This window comes from Sesamum indicum, linkage group LG9, assembly GCF_026168435.1.
Source record: "Sesamum indicum cultivar Baizhima isolate 11 linkage group LG9, ASM2616843v1, whole genome shotgun sequence".
NCBI classification, from domain to species: domain Eukaryota; kingdom Viridiplantae; phylum Streptophyta; class Magnoliopsida; order Lamiales; family Pedaliaceae; genus Sesamum; species Sesamum indicum.
Window position 1 is genome coordinate 26,466,814 of NC_142665.1, and position 22,479 is coordinate 26,489,292.

At 36.5% G+C, this 22,479-nt stretch overlaps 5 protein-coding genes across 9 annotated transcripts; all 5 read left to right on the forward strand.

Annotated features, from left to right (window-relative positions):
• Window positions 1-57: 57 nt before the first annotated feature.
• Window positions 58-2,843, forward strand: DRB3 (dsRNA-binding protein 3). The gene is made up of 4 exons (XM_011100626.3): window positions 58-579; window positions 704-957; window positions 1,037-1,256; window positions 1,346-2,843. Exons 2-4 carry the CDS (start codon window positions 712-714, stop codon window positions 2,284-2,286), a joined length of 1,407 nt encoding a protein of 468 aa, XP_011098928.1. The 5' UTR covers window positions 58-579; window positions 704-711; the 3' UTR covers window positions 2,287-2,843.
• Window positions 2,844-4,228: 1,385 nt separating this feature from the next.
• On the forward strand, window positions 4,229-6,986 carry LOC105177463 (glycerophosphodiester phosphodiesterase GDPD1, chloroplastic). The gene is made up of 6 exons (XM_011100628.3): window positions 4,229-4,474; window positions 4,540-4,727; window positions 5,298-5,357; window positions 5,607-5,984; window positions 6,070-6,266; window positions 6,393-6,986. Exons 1-6 carry the CDS (start codon window positions 4,378-4,380, stop codon window positions 6,625-6,627), a joined length of 1,155 nt encoding a protein of 384 aa, XP_011098930.1. The 5' UTR covers window positions 4,229-4,377; the 3' UTR covers window positions 6,628-6,986.
• Window positions 6,987-8,041: 1,055 nt separating this feature from the next.
• Window positions 8,042-9,287, forward strand: NAC084 (NAC domain containing protein 84). Its single transcript, XM_011100629.3, has 3 exons — window positions 8,042-8,425; window positions 8,503-8,774; window positions 8,887-9,287. Exons 1-3 carry the CDS (start codon window positions 8,254-8,256, stop codon window positions 9,163-9,165), a joined length of 723 nt encoding a protein of 240 aa, XP_011098931.1. The 5' UTR covers window positions 8,042-8,253; the 3' UTR covers window positions 9,166-9,287.
• Window positions 9,288-12,893: 3,606 nt separating this feature from the next.
• Window positions 12,894-18,677, forward strand: LOC105177465 (uncharacterized protein At2g33490). 2 transcript variants are annotated; one of them, XM_011100632.3, is made up of 10 exons: window positions 12,894-13,383; window positions 13,948-14,020; window positions 14,470-14,544; window positions 14,911-14,972; window positions 15,050-15,118; window positions 15,884-15,912; window positions 15,991-16,198; window positions 16,289-16,519; window positions 17,199-18,258; window positions 18,474-18,677. In XM_011100632.3, exons 1-10 carry the CDS (start codon window positions 13,270-13,272, stop codon window positions 18,482-18,484), a joined length of 1,932 nt encoding a protein of 643 aa, XP_011098934.1. In that variant the 5' UTR covers window positions 12,894-13,269; the 3' UTR covers window positions 18,485-18,677. The 2 variants fall into 2 exon arrangements, with proteins under 2 accessions (XP_011098934.1, XP_011098933.1); XM_011100631.3 differs by having other exon boundaries at window positions 12,899-13,383; window positions 18,465-18,677.
• Window positions 18,678-19,645: 968 nt separating this feature from the next.
• SKL1 (shikimate kinase like 1) lies at window positions 19,646-22,430 on the forward strand. 4 transcript variants are annotated; one of them, XM_020699097.2, is made up of 11 exons: window positions 19,646-19,878; window positions 20,480-20,529; window positions 20,625-20,679; window positions 20,789-20,861; window positions 20,949-21,036; window positions 21,133-21,215; window positions 21,294-21,420; window positions 21,553-21,631; window positions 21,721-21,785; window positions 21,872-22,002; window positions 22,097-22,430. In XM_020699097.2, exons 1-10 carry the CDS (start codon window positions 19,689-19,691, stop codon window positions 21,938-21,940), a joined length of 879 nt encoding a protein of 292 aa, XP_020554756.1. In that variant the 5' UTR covers window positions 19,646-19,688; the 3' UTR covers window positions 21,941-22,002; window positions 22,097-22,430. The 4 variants fall into 4 exon arrangements, with proteins under 4 accessions (XP_020554756.1, XP_020554757.1, XP_020554758.1 ...); XM_020699098.2 differs by having other exon boundaries at window positions 22,134-22,430; XM_020699099.2 differs by having other exon boundaries at window positions 22,138-22,430.
• Window positions 22,431-22,479: the final 49 nt, after the last annotated feature.

Sequence of the window (22,479 nt, forward strand, 5' to 3'; positions counted from 1 at the left end):
GAAGTTTGTTTAAACACTCACTGATAAATGAATAACCCTTCATTTAATTATTACAAGGATTTAAGTGGGGCATAAAAAGCTTAGGAATAAGGGAGACGAGGGAAGTAGCATTTGGTCGGGTGGCGTCAAGCTAGGGGGGATCTTATTATAGGCCATGTTAAAAACGCGCCACAATATAAATTTAGGATGGGCGAAATACTGAAATAGTTGGATGGTGGTCAATATATTATTTTATATAATTAATTGTGTAGCAGTAAAGTCAATGTACAGAAGGCCGCCTGCTAACCATCCAGGAGTTATTATTGTGATTTACTTACCCTTTTATCGAGGGGGGAGGGGGAACGCGTGGGAAGGCCGATTGATTAAATGTCTGCCTGAAAATCTAATTCAGAACAGGGAGCTGCTGCTAGTTATTCGGTTTCGGGGGGTGTAATATTAAGCGCAAAAGTTTTCCCAAACCAAAGATTTCCAAATCAGCGGGTCGCCTTCTTCTCTACTTCTTTTGCTTCCCCCCTCTCTCTCTCTCTCTCACGGAAAAATCTTGTTTGCTTATGTTGGAGAGCTAATAAGTCAATTGAGGTATGTGAGTAAATTCCATTCTTTTCTCTTTTTTGTACATTGCTCTTTCTTCCCTCCATCCCTATTATTATTATTATCATTCAAGTTTCTTCATGTCTTTCTTATTTCGTTTTTCCATACATAGCACACACAATGTACAAGAATCAACTCCAGGAGCTTGCTCAAAGAAGTTGTTTCAATCTCCCTTCATACGCCTGCATCAGAGAAGGCCCTGACCACGCCCCAAGATTCAAAGCTTCCGTTAATTTCAATGGTGAGATATTCGAAAGCCCCACTTATTCCACCACTTTGAGGCAGGCGGAGCACGCCGCCGCTGAGGTGGCTCTCAATTCACTATCTACCAGAGGCCCTTCAAGGTCTTTAACCGCAAGAGTTCTTGTAAGTTTTTCTGACAATAGCGTATGAGTTTTCTTGTGTTTTCTACCTCCTCCTCCTAATCTATACTTATATAACATAGGATGAAACTGGAGTGTACAAGAATCTTCTTCAGGAGACTGCTCATAGAGCTGGCTTAAAACTTCCAATATACACCACAATCAGATCAGGCCCTGGTCATTCACCAGTTTTCACTAGTACTGTAGAGCTTGCCGGCATGAATTTCACTGGTGAATCAGCAAAGACTAAAAAACAAGCAGAGAAGAATGCTGCAATAGCTGCTTGGTCTGCATTGAAAAGAAGTGAGTGATTTTTTCTTCACTCTCTCATTTCCACCGTTTATTGGTACACTAGTTGTTTGCATGATTAATATTTCATTCTTCTCGCCCAGTGCCAAACTTGGGTTCTTTCACCCAGACTAGTAAAGAAACCGAGCAACGTGAAGATCAGGACCATGTAATTGTGGCAAGGGTGCTTTCAACTCTTGGCCGCAGAGAGGAAAGCAGAGTGATTAGAAGGAGGGATCAGTATCAACCAAGAGGACGGATGCAGAGACCTCATAGAGACAATAATCCCAACACTACTAGTGCCCAGCAACGACCGTGGGATTTCATGGATCCATTTCTGGATCCTAGTTTACAAAGTTGTAAGCAAAAACCGAATAGCTTTCTGTCTTTGCTACCTCCTCCCCCACCCAGAACTATGTCCAAAATCTTTCCTCCAATTTTATCAAAAGAATGTCCACCACTCCACCAATCAATAACAAGTCTTGGCCCGCTGCAAGTAATGGGAAGTTCACAAGTTAAAATTCAAGAAACGCCATCACCCCTGTTTGATGAGCATCAAAGGGATGATCTTGAATGGATTAGTAAGATATCAGAGGCAATCAAGAACAAGTATGGAGGAACGGTAAGTGGTCGCAGCCATTCAAGTTCAATTTTTTACGGAGGAAAAGCAGTTTACAATCCATTTGCATTGCCTAGTTGGAGGAACCTCAACTTTCCCTTGCCTGATGAGGCAGCAGAAAGTTCAAGAACCCATAAAGGAAGCAATATTCTTGATCCAATAACTCCATCCCAGACGGCGATTCCTGAATTCAAGGGTTCCTCAACATCATGTGGTAGCCAAACGGGAAGGCCCGGGTTTAGTGGAGTGAGGATTGCACCAGAAGTTCAAATAAGGTCAGTGATTCCAGTATGCGCGGCTCCACCAGTAAGGCTGAGGTCCTCCACATCAACGAAAGAGGGTGCTTCTGCTTCACCACCATCAACTTCAAGTCCATCATCATCGTCGGTAGAGTTAGCCTCTAGTTTGAGCAAGCTAAAGTTATGAGAAAAAGAAGAATAAAAAGAAAAAGAAAAAGAAAAAGAAAAATGAAAGGCACATCATTAGCAGTAGTAGCAGCAATATTGTGTTGTAAGTGGGAGTGATTAAACCGTTGTTGTTGGTTAAAGTAGAGTGTTTTGGTGGGAGTTATGATGAGGATGATACATTTTTGTATGATGAATTAGTGGTAGGCAGCAATAGAAGATAATAAAAAGTAGTTGGGTGGGAGAGAGTGAGAGAAGGTAGTAAAGAGGTAAGATATGATGAGAGAGAGATATTAATTGGGTTGGTGGAAAGAGGAATGGGGGGCATTAAATGAGATCTGGGGAAGTGGGTTGAATGCAGATGTGCAACTAGCAAGTAGCAATGAGCAATGAAAGAAGGGGTGTGGAGTAAGCAGAGACAATTGCAGCGATAAATGCAACCCCATTTAATTTACACGGCAGAGAAATTAATGAATTCTGTCTTCACCAATTAATACTCTCTCTCTCTCTCCTCTCTCCTCTCATCTTGTATAGTAGAGAGCTAAGAAGAAGAAGAAGCAGATTTGGATTGGAGATGGATTTCTCTGTGTCTCTCTCTCTCTTCTTTAAATGCTTCTTGACTGAGTGACTAAGTATGGAGGCAGGAATATATCTCTCCTGCACTGCATCTGTATCTGCATATGAACATTTTCCCCCCCATATGCCACACCAGTCACAATTGCAATCACTATGTAGTTCCTAGATTTCCACTACTTGGTGTAATATAAAACTAGGGGTTGGAACATGGGGATAAAATGGGTATTTTTGAAAGATGGGTTCACCCTTTTTCGAAATAATATGCAGTTGTAGGGGACACCAATAAAGACATTAATGGTGCAATTAAAGGACATTAATGGTGCAATTAAAAGGAAGGGGGCCAACATTAAATTGTCGTCTGGCCCAAGAAACCCACTCATTTTGGAAATATGGATCCAAGTCTTGTAGTCTTGGTAAATGGATGCAATGGGTTATCTGGGATGGGGCTTGGGCTTGGGCTTGAATTTGTGTTTAATGGGATGAGGAATATGTGGGATGGGGCTTGGGGTTGGGCAATTGAAGTGGTTGTGGGAACACATGAGATTGAGGTGTGATATGGATGAGATGCGTATTATTGTTTATTTTTATTAGTAGGAATATTGGGAATTAAGGTGTGGATCCACATAGATGACGCGTTGTGTGCATTTGCAACGAATAATTATATCCCACCACCTAAGATCTATGTCATCACCACATTCTACCTTATCCTTTATAAACAAAAAAAACCAATAATTTACTCTATTAAGTTAATAACATATATATATATATATTTGACTCTTTTCCAATTCTAATAAGTATTGGTATTGGTTGTATTTTTATTATAATAAGTATTAAAACAAGTGATGATGTAGCTATACCTCCACCAATCTCTACACTTTTCCTCTTCTTGCTATGTAGAGAGGTGTAGAAGGCGTTTAGAATTGTTGAGAGAGTCCAACTCCACCACTTTTACGCACCCATTCCCATGGAATCCACATCACCTCACCCCAATACTAGTATTATTCACTTCACCATCATCAATTGTTTTTATTTGGTACTAATTAAATTTTAGGCACCAATTATACAAGTATTGAATTTTAATTTGATGATAAAAATCATAATGATTTTCTCTAATATTTGGCTAGTTTGAATTGTTACATTAATTGGGAGATAAAAAGTTGTGTAGTAATTTATTATCAAATAAAACATATTATCAAAGTATCTCAAGTCAACTATTTTCAAAAAAATTAAATAATAGAATAATGGTAGTGAGAAATGCACGCAACGCCTCAACCATTCCAACCAATATGTTGTCTTAAAAAAAAATTAAAGGGAAAAGAATATCCAAAAGCATAAACATAAAGGGAATGGGAAAAACCGAATATTCGAGGTAGGGAGATCCCCTTCTCCTCCTCTACCTCTACCTCTACCTCTACGCTCCTTAAATATAAATAGCCCCCCCTTCATCATACTCTTTTCCTTACAACCAATTCGACAATTACCGTTCTATCCATTCCTCTCATCCTCAACTCTCTCTCTCTCTCTCTCTACCTCAACAATGGCTCTCAAAGCTGTTCATGTTTCCGATGTTCCCAATCTTGATCAAGTTCCCGACAATGCCTCCCTCTCTCTCTACTCCTCCCGTTTTCCCAAAGGTACCTTCTTTATTCTTTATTCTTGTTGTTTTTACGTGTGTTGATGCCCACTGCTTAATTTGCAGGCGTGGACGTTGGGAGGGCGACAACTTTGTTTAAGGAACCCAAATTTTTGGTGATCGGACACAGGGGGAATGGGATGAATATGTTGCAGTCATCGGATTTGAGGATGAAAGCGATTAAAGAGAATACGATTCTTTCCTTCAACACTGCCGGAAAACACCCCATTGATTTCATCGAGTTTGACGTTCAGGTATACAATATGATTTTCCGATTTCCCGGTGGTATATATGTAACTTCTCAATATGATTATTTTTTTTCTTTTCTTTTTTCTGTTTTAAGTTGATGTTTGTGAAACCGGTGTTCCCTCGCCGCGTACGTTTGTTTTAACTGGTAAAAAGAAGGACAATTACTTGTTATCCTTCCCAAGTTGGATATCAAAAACTTATCCGCTTGGTTAAAATTTGTTTTCACTTTATAAAAATAGAAATTGAACAGCTTCGTCATTATTAACTCTTGTGTTCATAATCACGAAAATTTCCTCCTCCTTCTTCTTTTTTTTCGTTCCTCCCCTCTTTTCTTTTGGGGGGGTGGGGGGGTGGGATGATTTCAGATACTAGATTGATCAATTTAAGATTGTAGGATGTCTTAATTTGTTCCCTTTCTCAACCCAATCGATTAAGATACTGATAAGTTTGTTTTTGCGTTTCTTGTTTTTTTTTCTTTCCCGAAGCTTGGATGGAATTCTCTGTTTATCGTCTTGCTCTTGAATGGACAAGAGTCTTAGACAGGAAAGTGAAAAATACAACTCTGATTTTTGTAGGTGACGAGGGATGGCTGCCCCATCATTTTTCACGACAACTTCATCTACTCTGAAGATAACGTAAGTAGAATTCTTTAGTTTTAAATTATGTTTTTGAATTATTAAAATTATTTTTGATATAGATCTATTGCATTTATTGTTATGAAAACTTGATCAATTGACAAATTAAGTCCGCAGTCAGCACAAAAAATAAAAAAGTATTACTAACAAATACTTCCAGCTGAATGAATTTTCAATAGGTGAAATTAAAATTTGCGGTGCAGAATTTTGTTAAGATTTCTTATGACAGTTGAAAACTATGAATTCCAGGGGGCAATCTTTGAAAAGAGAGTCACTGAATTGTCTCTATCCGAGTTTCTTACGTTCGGCCCTCAGAGAGAAGGTGGTTCGGAGGGGAAAACTTTGTTGAGGAAAACAAAGGATGGCAAAATTTTAAATTGGACGGTGGAATCTGATGATCCCGCATGCACACTGCAAGAGGCATTTCAGAAAGTGAATCCTTCTCTTGGGTTCAACATTGAATTGAAGTTCGACGATAATATTGTTTACCAACAAGACTATCTCATTCATGTATTGCAAGCTATATTGGAAGTTGTTTTTGATCATGCCAAAGAAAGGCCTATCATATTTTCCAGCTTCCAACCGGATGCCACTCTGCTTGTCAGGAAACTTCAGGGCACCTACCCTGTAAGTTTGCTAAACTTGGATTTTTGAAAATGTTGAATAAACAGCTTTTGGTTTGGTTGTAGTTTACTGATATTATTGAAACCAGGTGTTTTTCCTCACCAATGGAGGAAATGAGATTTACAATGATGTGAGGAGGAATTCTTTGGAGGAAGCGATCAAACTATGCGTGGAAGGTGGTTTGCACGGGATTGTTTCTGAAGTGAGGGGTATCTTCAGAAATCCAGGGGCAGTGAACAAAATCAAAGAATTGAAGCTCTCTCTCCTGACATACGGGAAGTTGAAGTGAGTCTTTCTACTCCCAATTACAAATAACAAACAAATATAGTTGAGAAAGTGTGATGACACGTTTTTGTTTGGTTTCAGTAATACAAAGAGAAAGTGTGATGACACGTTTTTGTTTGGTTTCAGTAATGTGGCTGAAGCGGTGTACATGCAACATTTGATGGGTGTGGATGGAGTGATTGTGGATTTGGTTAAAGAAATAGCAGAAGCAGTTTCGAAAATGGTGAAGCCGCCATGTGGGGAAGGTGAAGAAGAGGAGGAGGAGATAGTGATGGAAGGAAAGGGTAGCAGGCCTAAGTTCTCGCAAAGGGAGTTGGCATTCTTGTTGAAGCTCATCCCTGAATTGGTACAGCACCAATGATTCATTCATTCGTTGGTTGGTTTACTCCAAACATGACTCCCATGTATGATATATTAGAGGAGTTGTAGGAGTATACATACCACCCCTTTTGGCTTCTTCAAGTTCTCAAGTATGGAGGTCTGTGACTGTGACTGTGTCTGTGTTGTGTGTGTTTCGATTACTGTAGATGAATTTATATAACTTGTAAGGGGAGAAGATAGCAGTGAACAAAGTGATATTGTGTCTGCTGAAGCCCAACTCTCAAGGGTTTGTCCTTTTTTCAGAGTTTTTCAACCCCTGTTAATGTAAACATTCCTATCCTGGGGGATAATTGTTGTACCATTTTCTAATCTCAATCATTCATCATTACTTCCTTCCAACCCCCTTGAATGCAAGCTCAACTCAATCGCCAAAGTTGACAATTATCCAAATAAGTCAATTTTATTTAAAGAAATGAAGCAGAGACAAATCAATGTTCTTCTTTGATGATATCACCAAATTCAGAATAGTCAAATTAATACAAGAGTGGACTGTGCACCTGACCCAGCTGCCTATCTTGAACAATAATTGGCTTCGGCGGACTAGTGTATTTTTCACTTGAAACAAAAAGAAGCCAGTGGTTTGAAGATAGAGAAATGAGAAATTGAGAATACAGCTAAACATAAAAACAGACCAAAAAATTTTCCAAGTATTGTACGTGATGGGGATGGGCAACACAATGCACGCACTTATAGGCCGGTCGTTTGTCTTCTGAATTCAAATGTTGTTTTGAACAACTAGACTAGACTAGACTAGACTAGATAATTAAATACCCTCCAAACCATTAGTGCTTTCCATTACCCAAATTCTAGAAATTGATGATGTTGTTGTTGTTTTCGTCTTATTAACCCAAAACAAAACACATAAATTAATAACAACATAGAATAGAATGCAGCGAGTGGCTCTTCTTCAAAATCAGCATCCAACTGCAACTGCAAAAATCCTCCTCTCATCAAAATTGCAATGCAAACAACTGATTATTTCTAAAACAAATTATCTTCCTATTAGATGGACACAATAATGAGTATGACACCCCTGCCCGCCTTCATCTATTTTCCAATCAGTTGACCACTACAATTACAGAATAATATACAAATTAAAAAAAAAAAAAAAAACGTGTGTATTTTGTTATACAAGGAAACCATCTTATCTTATCTTATGAAGAAATAAATAAAAGATTGATTGGGTGAGTGAGGTGAGCACGTTATTCAACTCATATACATCTTGTTAGTTACACGTTTCAATAAACAAAAATATGTAGGAATTGCAGGTCAATGAAGGAAGGAGTTTAGATTACAAGAGTCTGTCCCATCCAGGTAAAGGTGGGAATGAGAATTGGAATTGGAACAAGTGGACCTTTGATATCCCTTTCCCTTATATATAAGTCACACAAATGTGCATCATGTTTCTTCCCAAAATGAAAAATACCCCACAACACAAACACACATAACCACATCCCCAACCCCCATTCCCATTCCCTCCCTCCACTTTCAATATCATTATCAATCTCTCTCTACTCTCTTCCTCCCTCATATACACATACACATACAAATACAAAATAATACAGAGCTGAGTTCCTTGCAGAAAAACACTACACTCGTTCTAAAGATGGAGACTGAGCAGCCGCTTATCAAACTTCCCATTGGCTTCAGATTTCACCCCACTGATCAAGAACTGCTCCTTCACTACTTGAAGAGGAAACTCTACTCTTTACCACTCCCTCCCACCCTCATTCCTGATCATGTCGACGTTTTCCACTCCAATCCTTGGGATTTGCCTGGTTTGAACTCATCTCTCACTCCCAATCCCTATTTATGCTGTTTAATTTCCACTCATTCTGTCTTCTCTTTCATTAAGGGGACTTGAAGGAGAAGAGATACTTCTTCTGCAAAACAAAGATGAATTTTATGAACAAATGCAGTTTGATGAGTAGCGATTGTGGGTACTGGAAATCCAGTGGCAAGGACAAGCAAGTTATGGCTCCCGGAAGTGGAACCAATCTACTAATTGGGATCAAGAAGTGTTTCCTCTTCCATCAAGGGAAAACGTCCCCTCAACTCAAAACTCAATGGGTTATGCATCAGTTTTGCCTTGTGGCCTCTTTCACCACACCATTCTTTTTAGCTCAGGTCTGGCTGGGTTGCATAAACATTTACAAACATCAATTTTTTTTTTTTCTTTTTGCTGTATATGAGTTGGATTTTTGGAGTTTATTCAAACTATATATCTGCTTCTTGGCAGAAACTAATGATGCAAGTGGGCGATTGGGTTGTTTGCCGTGTGTACCAAAGGAAGAGGAAAGCAAGAAATCAGGTGGCTAATTACATCAAAAAACCTAGGACTTTGCAGGGGATCCGGACAAAGGATCATATGAATTTAAGGATGGGAGAGGAGAATGAATTGGGATTTTCATCTGCTCAAACGTGTTGTTCATCATCTTGTTGTAGTGGGATTACTGAGATCTCTTGTAATGAATTAGATGAGGAAGCAAGTAGTCAAGCCAGCCCTTGCTGGAAATAAAGATTAAAAATTGAGTTTTTGCGTCTTGGTTTTGGGATTGGAAAAGGTAGAGTAGTATGAGTTGTGATGAAAGCAGTGAATGATTTTTGAAGTTAAAGAAGCAGCATTGATTATTGCCAGAATCTGAAGACTATGTATGTTATTCGAAAAAGGCAATTGATTTTGGCAAGTAAAATTGAAAAAAGTGGATGCAGAAAGCAACACAAATAATAAAGAGAGAGCATCCAAAGAAAAGAAATAAGACAGAACAGGATCCTTAGCTATTGATATTTAGCTGCCCTACTCTTTATAATTCCTATTTTTCTTCTTCTTCGTCTTTTTTTAATTAAAAGAAGATCCCTGTAATATATATATACACACACAGAGACAAGAAAAAGAAGAAGATAGTGGTGGTTATTGTTATTGGCATCTATCTGCACATCACATGTTGTTTGGTTTGGCATTGGCATCTTTCACCACCCCAACAAGCAAAGAACAACATTTAATCACTACTAGCCAGCTATTAATTAATAATCCCATTAAATATATTTACTTGTGTTCCTAATTCCATACACACTACTCCCCTCTTGTATATTGTAATTAATTGAAATTCAATATTATCTTTCATTTATACAAATAAATAAATATAATTTTATCATATATAGAGAGAGGGCTGAGAAATGAATCTTGACCATAACTGGGGAATTTCTTGAGTTTAATGATTTGTTCTTGGAAATGGGTTTCATGTGATGTTGGAAGGTGAACAAGACAGGTTGGTCTCAAGACTTGGATAATGTGAAAACATGTCAAAGATTCCCAATTAATTGCTTAATTATATGTATAGGAGTTTAATGAATCAGCAGCAGCACATAATGCAAATTGCAAATTACTGGTACTACTCTTCAACTTGGAACACATGCACAACTAATTAATTAATGTTGTTGGCGCTCCGCACAACCACCAAAAATTAAACATCTAATAACTATATATATATATAAATAAAAACCCACTGCCACTGCCCTCTGCCCTCTTAATTAATACTATATATGTACATTAAATCTCAGAGTATGGAGTGGACATGTCGTAGCTAGTTGAATCATGAACCTAGCTACTGCTCAACCTTCTCGGCACCTACACCACTACCATATCTTTATATATATTGGCTTTGTATTTAAAAAAGTAGTGATGAATAATTTGTATAAAATAAAATACAAGTTGAAAGAAAGGAGAAATGAATAAGGTATGTAGTAGTGTAGGAGTTAGAAGAGGAAATAAAAGAGAGATTTGGAGAAGGAGAAGCCATTGTTCCTGAATGAAAGTTGGGTCGTGAGCAAGTAGAAAAAATGTTAAAGATGAAAGGCCCAACCATCAACTATAGAATTAGAAATGATGTATATGCATATTAAGAAGAATAATTAGAAATGATGAATCGATAATAAAATTTTAAAGGAAGCGTTTTTGTTACTTAGTTTGTTTATAATAAAATAATACAACAGTTTGAAAAAATCCTCAATAACTAATTATTAATAAGGTTGTCAAAATGGATAATCATGTTCAATTATAATAGTCATGTGACTCACCCCACTTCACTCCCTCTCTCTCTCTCTCTCTCTCTTGCTCAAATTTGAAAGCGCAAGGAAGGAAGAGCCTATAATCTAGGATTTAATGTAATTTATCCTCTTATAATATTAAAAATAAATAAATTATTTTTATATAAAAAATAAATAACATTTAATTTCCTGTATTTTAAAAAATAAAATATTTTATCTCCCTGCCTAAAAAGATAAATTACTTCAATTTTGAAAATTTAGAGAAATAAATTGCATATTTTAAAAAACATAAAGGGGTAAATTGCTATTTTATTTTTCATAAAGAGGCTATTTACTTATTTTTCATAACACAGATAAATAGATTACAATTTACTCAATAATATATATATATACCTTCTCCTTCCCCTTCCTCTTCTGCAACCTATCTTTGACTTTTGACTCTTCTAATTTAATTCCCCCGTCCCCAACCCAATCCAATCCAATAAATAAATAAATAATAGAAAAAAAAATAAGAAAATAGATAACATCTATACGTAATAAGGCAATCTTTGGTTTGAATTATGTTGAGCGTCTAATTTTGAACGCCTATAATTTTATGTTCAGCATCTAATTTAAATATATAAAAAAATAGTTGAAAAAGTATAAAATTTAATGTATAATCACATCATTTATTCAATTAAAAGTTAGTTTATCTTCTATTATTAGTTTAACTAAAGAATTTTATTTTGAAAAATGAGGCCTTATATAGTTTTTGATATATTCCAATGAAATATTATTTATTTAGAGATCAATAAAATAAAATTATTTAGTGTACATTCATGTGTTTTTTCCTCCACTATATATAGTATTTATCTTTGACCATGTGAATAAAATCATATCACATATCCCGTGTTGCAGCAGGTTTTGGGTTCCTTTCCAACTTACCACTCCTCATATATAAATAATTTTATTTTAAATTAAAATATATTAACTATAAAGTTAAGTTAATATAAAATTTTAAAACTTATTTATCTTATCCTACTTTTTCTGGATTCAAAAAATCAGTGCACCTCTCTCAAAATCATTACTTTTTACACATATAAAATATATTAACTATGCAGCTAAGTTAATGTAAATTTTTTAAATAAGTTATTTATCAATTGTAAGGTATTTTTGAGATCGTAAAAAATTAATACAGATATGTCAAAACAACAATTTTGTGTCTGTACCACCTCTTTTCTTTATATAAACAATAATATTCAAAACTCACTTTCTTTCATTATCATAAAACTATTTTTTGTAAATATTTATTTGGAATCACAAGAAAAAAAGTTTCCATTGAAAATATAATTTCAGTTTGGCTAAGAATTTAAAATAAATGAGTTTCAATTTTCTTTCTTCTTCAAAATCACATATTTCAAATCTTTCGTTTAGATTTATAGGCTATATTTGGAAGATAGATTTAGATCTAAGAGAAAAGTTTGAAATAGTTTTTCAAATGATTTCATATAAATCAATGTTTAACCAAAAATGATTCAAAATTAAAATTAAAATGAATTTATTCAAAGAAATCAAAATAATTTGTTATTAAGGACTTGAAATTTACTAATTCAAATGCAATTTTATAAGTTGAAACATAGATAAGAATAAGGGTAAATTACAACGATCTTCCCTAAAGTTCAACATAATTATAAATACCACTTGTTGTTTGAAAAATTACAAATACCCCATTAGTCAATAAAAAGAATTTATTTATAATTATGTCAAACTTTAGGGAATGTGATTGTAATTTATCTTATATAATAAAACACTAAACATTGCCAATGAGGTATAACTCATTTGTCCAAGTTAAGGTCCATGACTCTAAGATCATGAATATTTTAATAGTAAGTGTTATTCTATTTTAATAGCAAGTATTGATTACATATAATTATCTAATATTGATAATTGTAATTGATTTATTAAAAAAACTAAATTATATCATTGCTTTTATTTAAAAAAAAAAAAAAACACTAAACACAAAAATGAAACTTAAAATTTTCACAAAAGGGAGGTTCTTGAGGGCAAATTAGTCAAACTACACCCACCCAGATATTATAATTAGAAATTGGATCCTTTTTAATTCATGGTACATTAGGAATCAGATAAGGCTTCTGCTACGCGGTTGAATACACTTGAAATTTTTTAGCCCTTTCACAATAATTTCCATTAGAAAAGTTTCTCTTCAGCGACTTCAGTTCTTAATGGACAAGATTGGAGAAAAGGGAACAGCAGAGGAGATTTCAGTCTGACCGAACCGAAATTACCTAACAGTAACATTAGATAGATATACGAGGTCCGTCGTCACTATAACAGCAGAGTTGCCTTTTCAATTTCGGCGCACAACGTTAGAATTTTCTCTTCTCCTTTTTCGTCTCTCTAATTTTTCCCCAACTCCTCCTCTTTGATCCTTTTTCATTTTTTTTCTTTTAAGAAATCGGAAAAATAAATAGACTCTGCTTGTTAATTTTTTGAGTTAATTCATCTTCAATTCGTATTTTCCCCTCAAAGTCTGCGCGGAGGAGGGAAACCCTGGAGTTGAGTTGGTAGTTTGGAGATGAAATCGCCTTTGGGGACGCTCAGAAAATTCGGGCTGACTAAGAACGAGCCCAAGGAAAAATGGGATCACAAAATCTCGGTGCATATTGATGGGTTAACTCAAGCAGCAAAGGTGGATCTTATTTACTTATATTTCTTCTCTTTTCATTCAATGTTATTTTTGACTTTTGCTTTAGTTCTACTGCATCTCAATTTCATTTTTTCCAACTTTAATGAATTGAGTTTATTGGGTCAATTTCTGCATAAATATGGTGCATTACTTTATTTGATGCCAATGTTGACGGCTTTGTCCACTAGGCATGGCGGTTTTGTGCGAATTATCCCTAGAAGTGAATTTGACATCTAATTGAGAAATTATAAAGTTGGCAAACATGAATTCCAGCTAATTCGTCTTCCTCGATCCTAATTTAGTATTCCAATTTAGATATATTTGAGGAAGTTGAGTAAGATTTTTTGTTTGGTTGAATTACTTATTGGTGGCGAGAAGCCAACTTCTAAGAGTAAATGCTGTTTTATGCTTTTGCTTTTCTCATGTGAAGATTGTGTGCTTAGCCTTAGTTGTTATCATTACAACTCCTTGTAAATTAACGGACAATTCTGATAGCATGGCAAATATCTCTGCCAGTTCTGCTTCTTGCAATGCGACCATGTCTTATTTGCTGTACTTTGTTTGCAGGATATGAAAGACATGAGAACGTGCTATGATAGTTTACTTTCAGCTGCAGCTGCTACAGCGAATAGTGCATATGGTACTTGTTTGAAATGTTGTAATAGCTGGTTTTCAGTTTTAAAATATATGATTCTGGAGGATGATACTTTGAAATCATGGTTGCCAATGTCTGTTTGTGGAGGATCTCTTCATAGTATAGACATCTGCCATCTCACTTAAGATTTCTTCCAAAGTTTATTTGTTTTTCTAAATCCTGATAGCAATCTCTACAAGTTTAAACCATCTGGCAAATGTGATTACAATCAGTTGAGTGAAGAACTCACAGTAAATCAGCAACAAAATGTTAGATCATTCATTAGGGCCTGAGCTTGATTGTCTCCCCACTAAGCAAACTTTAAAAATTTATTATGTTCCTTAGAGATCATTGGCCATATACCTCTTACTTTAGTAATGGACTATATGACGATTTCCATTGATTTGTCATGAAATGCAGGAAATTCATCATCAACCTTATGTTTCTTTTTTCAGAGTTTTCTGAGTCCTTGTTGGAAATGGGGAATTGTCTACTGGAGAAAACTGCAATGCATGATGATGGACAAAGTGGTGAGTGAGCTAATTTGTTCTTCTTCTAAGCAACTTTCAATGTCCTTTGGCAGCAATGTTAAGTTTTCAAAATATGCCAAGTAAAGCCACCTCGCTCCAGTTTGAACATTGATGTTTCATTTATTGTGTCCTTTTTGTCCCGTGTCAGCGCAATTAATGATAGAAAACATAATTTTTCCACCTAAGTGAATTTTCTGGTAGGCCAGTGACTCAGATTGTTCCATACATCTGTTGGAAAATCATGAATCCAAAGCACGCGCTCGTTGTGATGTAACACATATATAGGCTTGGTCTGCACCTAACTGGATATAGTTTTCTTTCACGGTGCTACTGAACTTAACATATACTTTTTCTTTGGTGGTGCAGGCGGAGCATTGTCCATGCTTGGAAAAGTGCAGCTTGAACTTCAGAAACTAGTTGATAGCTATGTTAGTTTTTTTGCTATGCCAATCTTTTCTATATATGCCAGAGAACTTATCATGACTCAGTTTTCTTTGCTTTCCAGCGGTCCCATATTATCATGACAATCACAAACCCGTCAGAGTCTCTTCTTAGTGAGCTGCGGAAAGTGGAGGTTTGAATATCAATTCCTGGCGTGTAGAATATTTTGAATGAAATCTGTATCTCAAGTCTTTTAGTTTTAGTGCATTATAAGATGATTCTGTGATAGCCGATGACTTTATTTAGTTGTTAAGTTATGCAGGACCACAAAAATTTTTACTTGAATTGGTGATTTGGTTATTGACATTATATGCTTAGATGCATTCTCTTGGAGAAACATATTCTTTTATGTGGCAGGAACTCCTAAAGTGAAGCTTTAAGAAGGTTATTTAAAACTCTATCGACATAACAGAAATTTAAGGGACGTGTTATGTGTTCTCTATAAAAATATGATTGAAAGCTGGAAGGTGAAGATCTGGATGATGGATATATATGGGTGACACAATATGCTTTCTAAACATAAACCTTCTTTTCTTCCTGTTGATAGCATGTTTGCTAGAAACTGTTACTTTACCTATCCCATCTATATCGTGAACTCTATTAGTTAAGCATTGTTAATTAAATAGCTTGGTGCTTTGGCAAAACAAATGCCTGTATATAACTCTCCTGGCCCTCTACTAAATTTTGAACTGGCACGTGATGCTTTCAGTAGTTTTATGATATTTTATCTGCAATGTCTGGTTGATTTGCATCTGGAAACTTCCAGTCTTTCAATGCTGCAAAATTACGTTGGTGATATTATTGTTGCAATGCTATAGTATAATTTGCAAACTTACCTCTTTGCTGGTGCATTAGTTTAATTCCAATATTGGTGATGATCTATGCTTTACTGGTGCAGGAGATGAAGTTGCAATGCGACGAGAAAAGGTATATGGTATTTTCATATTTTTAAGCTGGATATTCTCTAGCGAGTTACATTTTACTGATCTCATGTAAGATTTACAGGGAGATGTTTGAATACATGGTGGGACAATTTAGAGAAAAGGGAAAGTCGAGACATGGAAAAGGGGAGACCTTCACCTCACAGCAATTGCAGGTTGTTTGTGATGAATATGACGACGTTGCAAGGCTCTGCATTTTTCGGGTGGAATCATTGAAGCAAGGGCAAAGCCGGAGCCTATTAACACAAGCAGCTCGTCACCATGCTGCACAGGTTTTCTTGTATTTTCATGATTTCAAGTTTGATAAGCTTTTGTATTCTATTTCAAGTTTTGATGATTTTCTACTTGTTTTGTGAAAACAGTTAAATTTTTTCCGGAAAGGACTTCAATCTCTTGAAGCAGTTGAACCACATATTAGAAATGTTGCAGAGAAGCAACACATTGATTATGAGCTAAGTGAATTGACTGAAGTGGAGAAAGGTGATGATGAAGGAAACAGTTTTGAAACTAATGATTATGGTGAATTAAGTTTTGACTATAGACAAAACAAGCACGAGCTAGACAATGCTTGCACGTCGAGGAACTCAATGGAGGTGAGTTTTATTTGCTAGTTGTTTGGCTTATGTTGCTAACTTACCTTTTGAATTTTAACCCTTGATATGAATTACTTGACCTGAATTAGTGATTCCAATTGTTTGTAGCTTAAGTTATCCTTTCTGAAACTTCTAGTTCTTTTATTGTTCACCTGCTTCTTTATCTACATACAAGTAGATTTTTTCTGTTGCCCTTCTGTGGTAACTGCTAAAGCATTTAGTACCAAGAACTGTAAAACAATAAAGAAGTATATTTATGATTAGTTAAGCTAACCTTAAATTTTCATTTTAGAGCATGATTGACTAGTTTCGTATCTGAAAGCTGTCTTTAGGATTCTCAAGAATTCCTAGTGATTTTTTTTTTTTAAAACATAGTGTTTCTGTTGAAACTTCAATTAGTTTCTTGCTGTTTGTGCAATACTTTTCATAGCAATCTCTCAATTCTTCGGAGTTAATAGGATCCAGTGCATAACAGGAATGGTGGTGGTTGTATTATCAAATGTTGTATAAGTCTGACTCCTTGCCATGAACAAATTGTAATCATTTTGGCTATTTGCATTTTTGATTAGCTATGGCCTGGATATCTGTTTCCTTTTGGTGTTTTCCCGTCACTTATGTGCCTATATCGAGTTCAACTGCGTTATTGTTAACATGCGGTCCTGTTTCATGGGATCTGCAGCTGGATCAGTTGGGTGCTCCAAGCGCACAAACTCCTAAGGTAAAAGATGTTGAGGTGCATATGGGCAGTAGCAAAAGCCAAGGAGATGAAATACCAAGTCAACGATCTCGTGCGGGCAGTCATTCTGCACCAATCTATCCAGAGAAGTTTGACCCTTCTGACAGAATTAGAGAAATGCGGACTGCCGTGCAGAAACTTAATACTCATGTGCTGCCCACTCCAGCTGATGCAAAGGGTTCAGTCCCAAGTAGTTCTGCACCCCAGTCCAGCACTGTACTACCTGTTGAGAGCTCCAAAAATCCATGGCATTCTTCCCCTCTGAACATTGAGAAGCCAAAGAAGTCCATAGATGATCATTTATCTGCACGCAGTTTTTCAAAGGCTCAAATAGCCGTTGAAGAGACCAGCAACAACAAACACTTTCTCCCACTACCCCGCCCCCTCACTGAGGGAGCTGCTGTCCCACAATTTGAAACTCAGGGTGGACTTGATACTCGGAAAATTAAAAGGCAGGCATTTTCTGGTCCCTTAGCAAGCAAACCATCATCCAACAAGCCCCTCCTACCTACCAGTGGACCCATAAGTTCCACTGGAGCACCTCAATCAGTTTCTGGATTGCTTTCTCGTGCATCTGGTCCCCAGGCTCCCTCATTTGTAAATGTATCTCATAATGCTTCACCGCCCCTTGTATCTTCACCCAAAATAAGTGAGCTTCATGAGCTCCCTAGGCCCCCTGATTCTTTTAGTTCCAAGCCCATGCGAAGTGTTGTGGCCCTTGGGCACTCTGCTCCCCTAGTCAACAGAAATCGAGAAGTATCCCCAACAAATAGGAATCCTTCAAGGCAATCAAAAGAAGGGTCGCCACTTCCACTTCCACAACTACTAACTGTTTCTCGAAGTTTCTCAATACCCTCTAGTAGTCAGAGGGCATCAGCTTTACAGTCAGGTAAGCTATTGGAATCATCTGAAATTGTGCAGAAGGCAGAAGAAGTTGCTTCTCCTCCACTAACTCCAATATCCCTATCAAACATGAAGCCACCAAATTCTGGACAAATAAGAGGTGAAGTGAATACTGTTATCATGGTAGTTAGCTCTTCTGCATAGATATTATATTCATTTGCCAAAGAATGCATTGCTAATTTTTTACTTGCATTCAGAGTAAATTTTTACAATTAAGTTGGCATAATGGTAGAACGAAATGGGTGGTTTATATTTTTGAGTCAAATACTTGTCATGTCATCTTCTGAATTCAGATCTGAACTTCAGTGGATGCAGGTGGCAGCTGAACTCTCTGGGATTTGTCCGTGGAATGTTTGGCTTCTTTGAGTTTTTAGGGCTGAGTATATTTTGGGAGTTTCTTGCTGGGTAAATGTCTGTAAATATAGTTTCTATGTATTTCCTTGAATTAATCCCCTTCTCTTGCTAAATCAATTCATCCGACTACATTGAGAGCCAAAATACAACACAATTTTGCAGTTATTATGCTTTGTATGTGGTGTAACTCTGCTTTCTCTGGTTTTTGTGGGTTGTGGCGTGTTACTCTGTTGGCGTGGGTGGGGCGGAAAGAATGTGTGACTATGGGTATCTGGTTGGTAAAAAAAACTTGCAAACTACTTACAAAATTGTCCTGTTTTTGGCATTATTTATAGGTTGGGATGTATACCATTTTGTTCTTCAAGTTGGGTGGTTGTGGTGGATATGTATTTCATTTTGATGCGCTACCCCAGTGGGAGCGGGGGTGGGGCTCTTATTATTCGTCTGTGCCATCCATTTGACTACAGGAATTGTTAAGAGTTGCAAACAATATCTTGTATATGTAATTTCTCATCTCTCTTTTTCATTTTTAGTTTTGTTGGAGTTTGATCAGATAATGTGAAACCAAGCAGCCATCATCTTAACAACAAATATTTTATATATCAATCACTATTTGCGTATTTGCTTTGGTGTAGCAGCTCTATTTTTTTCTTGTGGGTAAAAAATGACGAAAAGAGAGAAAGAAGTAGTGATAATATAGATAGAGCTACTTCCACTTCCACTTCCACTATTTATATAAAATTATTATTAATATATTATATTGAGCATAACATTCATATGAGTCGGCAATGGCAATGGACAGTTGAATATAATTTACAGAAATCAATATCAGTTTCATAAATCTAAAAATTACATGGCGCATCAAGGATTTAATTTACATATTTCAACTCTAAGAACACGTACAACTATCATTTACAATTTATAACATCAATTCTACCAAATCATTTAAGACATCGAATTTATAACATAAATTCTACCAAATCGTTTAATTGGACAGGTAAAATTCTGGTGCTCAACTCAAGTCAGCCATCCATCATCCCTGAAGCCCAATAGTCCCAAAACATGCCCAATATATATTTGTATATTTATACATTCGCTAAGGCCTAATGCTATGCTACTTTGTATTTCTCCAGACACTACCACATATTGATACTAGAGAGGGAAGAAGTGGTGGATATGGAGATAATCCTCAGCTGCAGCTCCCCCGCCTGGAATCATCCATCCTTCCCTTACCCTTTCTCCCGTATTTACGCCCCAACTCATGTTTATCCGCCACTCTTCCCAACTTCAATTTTCTCCCTCAAACCTAAAATTTCAGCACGTCGAAAGCTCGTTTCTACCGCAATCCTGGAGAACAGCGCTTCAGGTAAAGTCCGCTCCACTGCTCCCTCACTGCCTTTTGCTTCCAACTACGTATGCTATGCCGAAGAACGCGTCCTCCAATATATTTGGTCTAGTTTTGAAGTGACTAATTTTTATTTTTAGTAACTGAATAAGTAGATGCTGAGAACGAAAGCACTTGATGTGGTGGAAACTATGCTGTTGCTGTTTTCTTTTGCTCCTTATATGTTGTAAAATTATGTGTGGTGCATGCAACGAACTTCGGGGTGTAAGCGATTCTAGTTAAGTTTAGGTTAGGTTTCTTATCGAGTCTCAGTTTCTAGTTAACTTGAGTAGCTTGACTCGTTGTTATCTAGTTAGGTGAGTTTCAAGTACCTTTTTCTCTTTTTGTAGGCACAGTGTTGTCCAGGGGATATTCAATTTGACCTATTAGCTTGTTGTACTAAAACATATGCTGCATTGTGGTTGAACCATGCCCATTGATCTTAGAATCGCCTTGAATGTGTTCTGAAATTTAATTAAGTTTTCTGCACATTGACTGGTATTTATGTTGTCATTCATAGAACAGAAGAGGTGAATAAACAAACATGATGCTCATTTATGCTTTTGCACTTCTTTCTTATTAGATGCAGTCGCGACAAAGGCTGTTGAGGATGATCAACCTCTAGCAGTCAAAGTGAGTCTCAGATTTCTTATTCTTGGAGTCCTTGAATCCTTCATCCAGTTTGAGTCTGTTTTAAAGAACTCATTCAAATGTTCAGTTTATTTCAGAAGCTAGCCTCAGAGATATCCCTTGATTTAAAGGGAACTTCCATATTTCTTGTTGGTGAGATTATTTGCTACACTACTCGGATATCTTTCTTTTCCTTACAAATATATTTTGGACTTAATTTATCTAGCTTGATCTATAATATCATAATTTTCTGTTGCTACAGGAATAAACAACTCCTATAAATTGAGTTTGGGAAGGATTCTTGCCGATGCATTACGGTACTATTATTTTGACAGGTAACTCTATGGGCATCTGTTTCTTAATTAACCGTTATTGTACATGCTAGAGCAGATGGCTTCATTAAGAGTGTTGTCATTCTGCAGTGATAGTCTGGTGGAGGAAGCCTATGGAGGAAAAACTGCTGCCATATCATACATAGAGAGAGATGAGGAGGGATATCTTGCATCTGAGGTTCTTTGAGTATTCTTCTGTTTATAGTAGATCATGTCTTGGTTGTATGCACCATACGTTTCTGGTTGATAGAAGTACTCCTGAAATTAATTGTAGACGGAAGTACTGAAGCAGTTGTCGTCGATGGGTCGGCTGGTTGTTTGTGCTGGAAATGGAGCTGTTAAAAGTGCAACGAATTTGTATGTGTAATTTGAGGATGTCTTTAGTTAGTCATGCATTATATGCTCCATCAATGACCAATTAAATACTTTATTTAGGGCACTACTGAGGCATGGAATTTCAATATGGATTGATGTGCCATTAGATTTGGTGGCAAGAGAGATAATGGAAGATAGAATTCAACTTTCTGCCTCTGATACGCCAATATGCAAGTCTTCTTCGGAGGTTCATTCAATTGTGTCTTGAGTTGCAGTTGATTATCTAGATATATCCTTATAATTGTGAATATCCTACTGTATGCGTCATCTTTGGTAATGTGTTGCTGTTTCATGAGAATTTCACAATGATTTTTGGCAGGTTCTGGCTCAAATGACTGCATTATATAATAGTGCGCGAAGTGGATATTCTACAGCTGATGCAACCATTTCACTCCAGAGTGAGTTTGTCCGTTCTCTCTTTTTCACCTCATATAGTAGTGTCTTCTCCCTTCGTTTTGATGGATTCTCTCCTTGTGTGTCGGAGCAGAAGTAGCTTCTCAATTGGGTTATGATGAACTGGATGCCGTGACTTCAGAGGATTTGTGTATGGAGGTGATTCAAGTTGAAACTTGAAAAGAATGCTTATTTGGAATTTTTACTGGCAGCCAAATTTTTACTTATGCCGTTGTCTTGAACAGGTTCTTAAGGAGGTAGGAAGATTGATGAGAGTTAAAAAGATGATGGAAGAGGCTGCCAGACCATTTTAGCCCAGCACATGAAATGGCTAAATATTTGTGAACGGTGTGTCGCTAATCCATATAATGAATTGGTAGGCTGGTGCTTTGATTGTTTTTCATCATAAATTCACATTTAATCTGTGGCAGCTGTCACTGTATCTATGACGTGCCTTCGTTTAATTTCAGTGTTAGGCAGTGATTCTGATATTATATTTACATGAAGGAAGCACTAGTGAGGATAAAACTGTTGCTTGAGAAAGAGGGCGGGAAACCCGGATAATTGAGGAGCTGAGTTGCTATTAGATTTTAGCACAATTAATGGTGTTGCAGGAGATGGATCAAGTTGGCTGATTGATGAAAGTTTGAGCTTCCTCCTCTATTTTAAAGTTGACGGTCTTTGCCTGCATTTATCTGGTACGACTGGATTATTAGGATTTCTTTTATTTAAGTTGTATGCTTCAACTAATTGGTGTATTCTTGTGTGTGTGAAAGTAGCTTTCGGAACTGGTTGTACATTGCATTCGTTGATGCACGCAGTACATTTATCATACAAACATACATATACACAC